We start from the raw sequence: 4,984 nt of genomic DNA on the forward strand, positions 1-4,984 counted from the left end.
CGCCTCACCCCAGCCGGCCCCAGTCCCCTCCCTCCGCCAGATGACCACCGAGAGCGGCCGGCAGCGGCTGGAGCCCCCCGTCCCTCTCCGCTCCCGCAGCCCGGCGTCCGGAGCTCTCCAGATGAGCCGGCCGCCCTCCTCCGCCCTGGAGACCTCCACCTCCTCTTCCTCCACTTCCACCTCCACCTCCTCCTCTTCCTCGGCGGCGGCGGCAACCTCCAAGAGCAAGAAGGCCAGCTCGGGGCTGCGGCGGCCAGAGAAGCCCCCCTACTCCTACATCGCGCTCATCGTCATGGCTATCCAGAGCTCGCCCTCCAAGCGGCTGACCCTCAGCGAGATCTACCAGTTCCTGCAGGCCCGCTTCCCCTTCTTCCGCGGCTCCTACCAGGGCTGGAAGAACTCGGTGCGCCACAACCTCTCGCTCAACGAGTGCTTCATCAAGCTGCCCAAGGGGCTGGGCCGCCCGGGCAAGGGCCACTACTGGACCATCGACCCGGCGTCCGAGTTCATGTTCGAGGAGGGCTCCTTCCGACGGCGGCCCCGCGGCTTCAGGAGGAAGTGCCAGGCGCTGAAGCCCATGTACCGCATGATGAACGGGCTGGGCTTCGGCGCCTCCATCCTGCCGCAGGGCTTCGATTTCCAGGCGCCCGCCGCCTCGCTCGCCTGCCACTCCAACGGCTACAACCTCGACGTGATGCCCAACGCCGTGGCCGGCGGCTACGAGGGGCTGGGCGGCGGCCACCACGTCCCGCACATGTCGCCCAACCCCGGCTCGACATACATGGCCAGCTGCCCGGTGACTGCCAACGGGGACTACGGCCCCGACAGCAGCAGCAGCCCCGTGCCCTCCTCGCCGGCCATGGCGAGCGCCATCGAGTGCCATTCGCCATACGCCAGCCCTTCGGCCCACTGGACAGCCTCGGGGGCATCGCCCTACATCAAGCAGCAGGGCCTGCCCGCCGCCAACGCCGCCCCCTCGGCCATCCACCCCAGCGTGCCCTCCTACTCCTTGGAGCAGGGCTACCTGCACCAGAGCCCCCGCGACGACCTCTCAGGTAGGGAGGGGGACGGGGGCGATCCTCACCGCGGCCTCGGGGCTCCTCCGGCTTCGGAGGGACGGGGAGAAAAGAGAGGGGGGAGGAAAGGGATCAGGGCTGCGCTGTTTGAGGCCGGGAGGGTCAGGCTGTGCGGCTGAGGGCGTCTTGCCCTGCTGGCGCTGCTCCGTGGAAACTGAGCTCCGTTATCCCGGCTCCATCCCGGGCCCTTTACCATCCCGGCCCGCACGTCCTCCCCCGGGTAAACCACTCTCCACACAGCAATCGAAAAACGCGTTAAATATTATCCGAAAAGGGCCGCGGGAAAAAACAAAAACAAACAAACAAACAAAAAAACCCACACAAACTAAAACCCACAAACCCGTTAATAAGGAGAAATGCAAAGAGATGAAAGCACATCCAAGGTATTTCTGCGACCGGAGGGAAAAGGGGGTTCTGGGTTCCACCCCCCCCCCCCACATCCCGACCCCCCCCAGCCCCCCGCCGACCGCTTATTGAAGACAATGTCTCCTCAGAAAAAAATCCCAGCACAAAAATGGGTAAAAGATGTTGGGCTCTTACGGGGAAATTTTCCAAATAGCCCTTTTAAACGCGGGTCCCGGAGGTTAAGCAAACAAAGACAGTCTGGGCTGGACCACACCGAAGAGGATTTTAGCCTGACTTAACCCCTAGGAGAGCGGGGTCTTGTTCAATTTTATGGGAATTTCAACAAGTAACAAATACAGGCGACCCCCGGCCCCTCTCCCCTCCCGCCCTCGCTGCCAATCACCTCCCGGCCCCTCCGAGCACCCGGCCCCGCTGCGGGAGCCCCGAGGGCGGCAGCGAACCGCAGCTCCGCCGCTGCGCTTTTGGCTCCGATAATAAGAAATGCAAAGAAAGAAACTAAAACGAACGAAATACCCCGTCGCTCCGGTGAGGTTCTAACGGAGAGGCGGCCGCGGGGCGGGTCGCTGCCGGGGCTATGCCGCTCCGAAGGGCCGCTCCGTGCCCGCGGGGCTGTGCCGCTGAGATGGGAGCGCTATTTGGGGCGGTTCGCTCCGTCCCCGCACGTGGGAAAGGCCGGCGGGGCCCCGGGGCATCCCCGTCCCTCCGCCGTCACACCTCGCCTCGTCGGTGCCTCTGTTGTTGTTGTTTGGGTTGGTTTTATTTGTTTGTTTGGCTTTGCTTCCCTCGTTCGTTTCACTTCTCGGGGGACACGAGTGGAGTGGAGCTGCGTGGTGGCGGCCCGAGAGCAGCTCCTGGAAACACAAAGGAGAAGGGAAGGGGAAGGTTACTGGTTGCCCTCCTGCCTCCCAGCAGTTTCCGAGGCCGGGGCTCTTGCAGCCCGACCCGCTGCTGCTCGGGGAAGGATGTACACACGCAGAGCGACGGACGCCTTTTTAGAGCCGCCGACTCAAATGCCACCGCTTTGCAGAACGGCTTTCCTCCGCTTACTTCGCACGGCCTCCGCTGTGGAACCGAGATTTGGGCCCTGGGCATTGAGGGAAACCGTCCCCGTTCCTTAATTAGATTTAAAAATAAAAAACTCTTTTCTTTTTCTTTCTTTTCCTTCCCTCCCCCCACCCCCATATGGACGCACTCATTCGTGCGCGATCCACAAAATCTCTGCGGCTCAGAAGTTTTATCAGAGTGAAAGGAGATGGGGAAAAGCAATCCGAGCTCTTTCACCGCTAGTGGTGACCAGCGACCATCCTTCTCCTCCTGCCCCCGTTGCGAGTGATTGTCGCCTTTCCCTTCCTTTGAATTAAACACAAAGCAAATTCGGTGAGAATCGCCGCCGAGCTCTAGATGGCCCCGGCCTTTATGACAGTGATCGGGCGGGCCTAAAGCCTTACGGTTGCCTCAGACCCGAGAATAAGAGGGGAAAAAATTGGAACCAGGAGGCTCGGTTCTGCTGAAGGATTCTGAGCCGGGGCCGAGGGGGCGGCACGGATTTTTTTCGCACGCCATTAAATCCCGCTAAATGATTGAATCAGGATTGTAATAAAGTGGCCCGGTTTATGGCGAGCATACCAGCAGGGTTATTAGAAAGCCGAGGAAATCCAGCGAAATAATCACTTTTATAAAGTGAGCTCTGCGGGGTGAAGGAGGGGACAGTGCTGGAGGAGCTCCGTGCCGGGGTCTGCGGCAGAAACAGCGACAGAGGCCACGACGCTGGGAAACTGTGGATATCCCTGGATATTTCCCTCTTTTTTTTTTTTCCTAATTATTTTACCCCCTCCCTTCACTCTCTTTTTATTTATTTGATTTGATTTGATTTTACTTTGTGTGCGTACGTGACCCTTCGGTCAAGTTTGACATGACCCCTCCAGCCGAGTTTGACGCCCACACTCCAAACCAATCCCCTCTCCGGCTCCATCCCTCAGAGAGGTTCCCCCTCCCCGCCGCATCCCCCCCCGGACTGCGGGGCCGGGCCCGGCGCTGCGGCGCGGGGGTGTCCCGCGGGGCCCTAGGGGGTGCCTCGGGCTGTGGGAAACGAGAGCGGGGCCCGAGAGGTCGCTCGTTTCTCGGTGCCGCGGGCGGTGGTGATAGAGCGTGAAGCATTCCCTGTCGGGAAAACACACGAGGACACGGCCTTCACGCACACTGAAATAAGTGCTCCTTCAGCGCACCAACGGACCGAGGTCGCGGCTCGACCCGCGGCCCTTCAGGTCAAAAGGAAAATGCCCCAGCAGTTGTTAGTCGCATCCCTGCGGCGCGCCCAGAGACCCACGCGGGTCGCGCCCGGCGCTCCGGGCAGAGCTCGGCCCCACGCGTGTCCGTCCCGAGCCGCGGGCAGCGGAGCGGAGCGGCGGGCGGGGTCGGTGCCGCCCCGCGGGGTTTCTCCGGGAGACGTCCTCTTTCTGAGCCCCTCTCGTTGTTTCCTTCTCTTGCAGTGGGACTGCCCCGCTACCAGCATCACCCCTCCCCGGTGTGCGACAGGAAAGATTTTGTCCTCAACTTCAACGGCATTTCCTCCTTCCACCCCTCGGCCAGCGGCTCCTACTACCACCACCACCACCACCAGGACATCAAGCCCTGCGTCATGTGAGCGCCCCGCAGAGACACTCGGAGGGGCAGAGCCGGCCCCACGCGGATCGATGTAATGTGCACTCTGATAGCATTGGTAGTACGCGAGTCACTTAGCGAAGCACCCGCGGGAGCGGTGTTCTCGGGGCCCCCGTTCCTCGCAGGGTGCTCGCAGCTCTCCCGGAACGAACCTCGCGTGGGGCGTGGGACCCCCGTGCCGGGGCCGATGGCGAACGCCGCTGCGATCCCCGGCCGGGCCGAGAGCCGCGGTCCCGTAGGGCTCCGCGTCCCGGAGTGGGAGCAACGCATCCCCGCGCCCAGCACCTGCCGGGACTGCCCTTTGCTGCGGGAGCGTTCCTCTTTGTCTTCCTCCTCCCGATCGCACCGAGGACACTCGTGACGGACTCCAGCACCGACCGATCGATATTATTAAAGCAGTATTGTTTAGCCCTTTCCTGTAGAGACTTTAAGAAAAGTTCTTTTCGTTGTTGTTTTTTTTTTTCCCCAGTATTTCAGCAAGACAACGTTTTGTTTTGTTTTATTTTTACAAAAGTTGTTTTCTACCACAGTATTTTTTAAAGAAATATTTTAAATAAATCGCGTGTATACTCACACACTATTGCTTTAAAAGGAGAATATATTTGCACTTATGTATACTTTTTACAGTTTGCCAAAATATTTTGATGTACAAATTTTTTTTTCCAATAAAATGTATATAAACGACTGCGGGCACTCATTTCCCCTCGGCCCCTTGCAAGAAACCTTCTCTCCCCTTAAATCGGTCTCCGTTGATAGAGCTGCAACCCCGAATCCCGCAGGAGGAGAGCGAGGGGTAACTAGGAGACAGCGGGGGCAGCGGGCATAAAAGCAGAGGGGCCCGCCCCGAGGGTCACATCCCGCACGGCGTGCCCTGCCCGCTG

General features: G+C 60.3%; 1 protein-coding gene across 1 annotated transcript; it reads left to right on the forward strand.

The window, feature by feature from the left end:
• Positions 41-4,566, forward strand: FOXF2 (forkhead box F2). The gene is made up of 2 exons (XM_021388566.1): positions 41-1,055; positions 3,932-4,566. The coding sequence occupies exons 1-2, from the start codon at positions 41-43 to the stop codon at positions 4,084-4,086; spliced, it is 1,170 nt and encodes a 389-aa protein (XP_021244241.1). The 3' UTR covers positions 4,087-4,566.

Source organism: Numida meleagris, chromosome 2 (assembly GCF_002078875.1).
Source record: "Numida meleagris isolate 19003 breed g44 Domestic line chromosome 2, NumMel1.0, whole genome shotgun sequence".
In the NCBI taxonomy this organism is placed as follows: Eukaryota; Metazoa; Chordata; class Aves; order Galliformes; family Numididae; genus Numida; species Numida meleagris.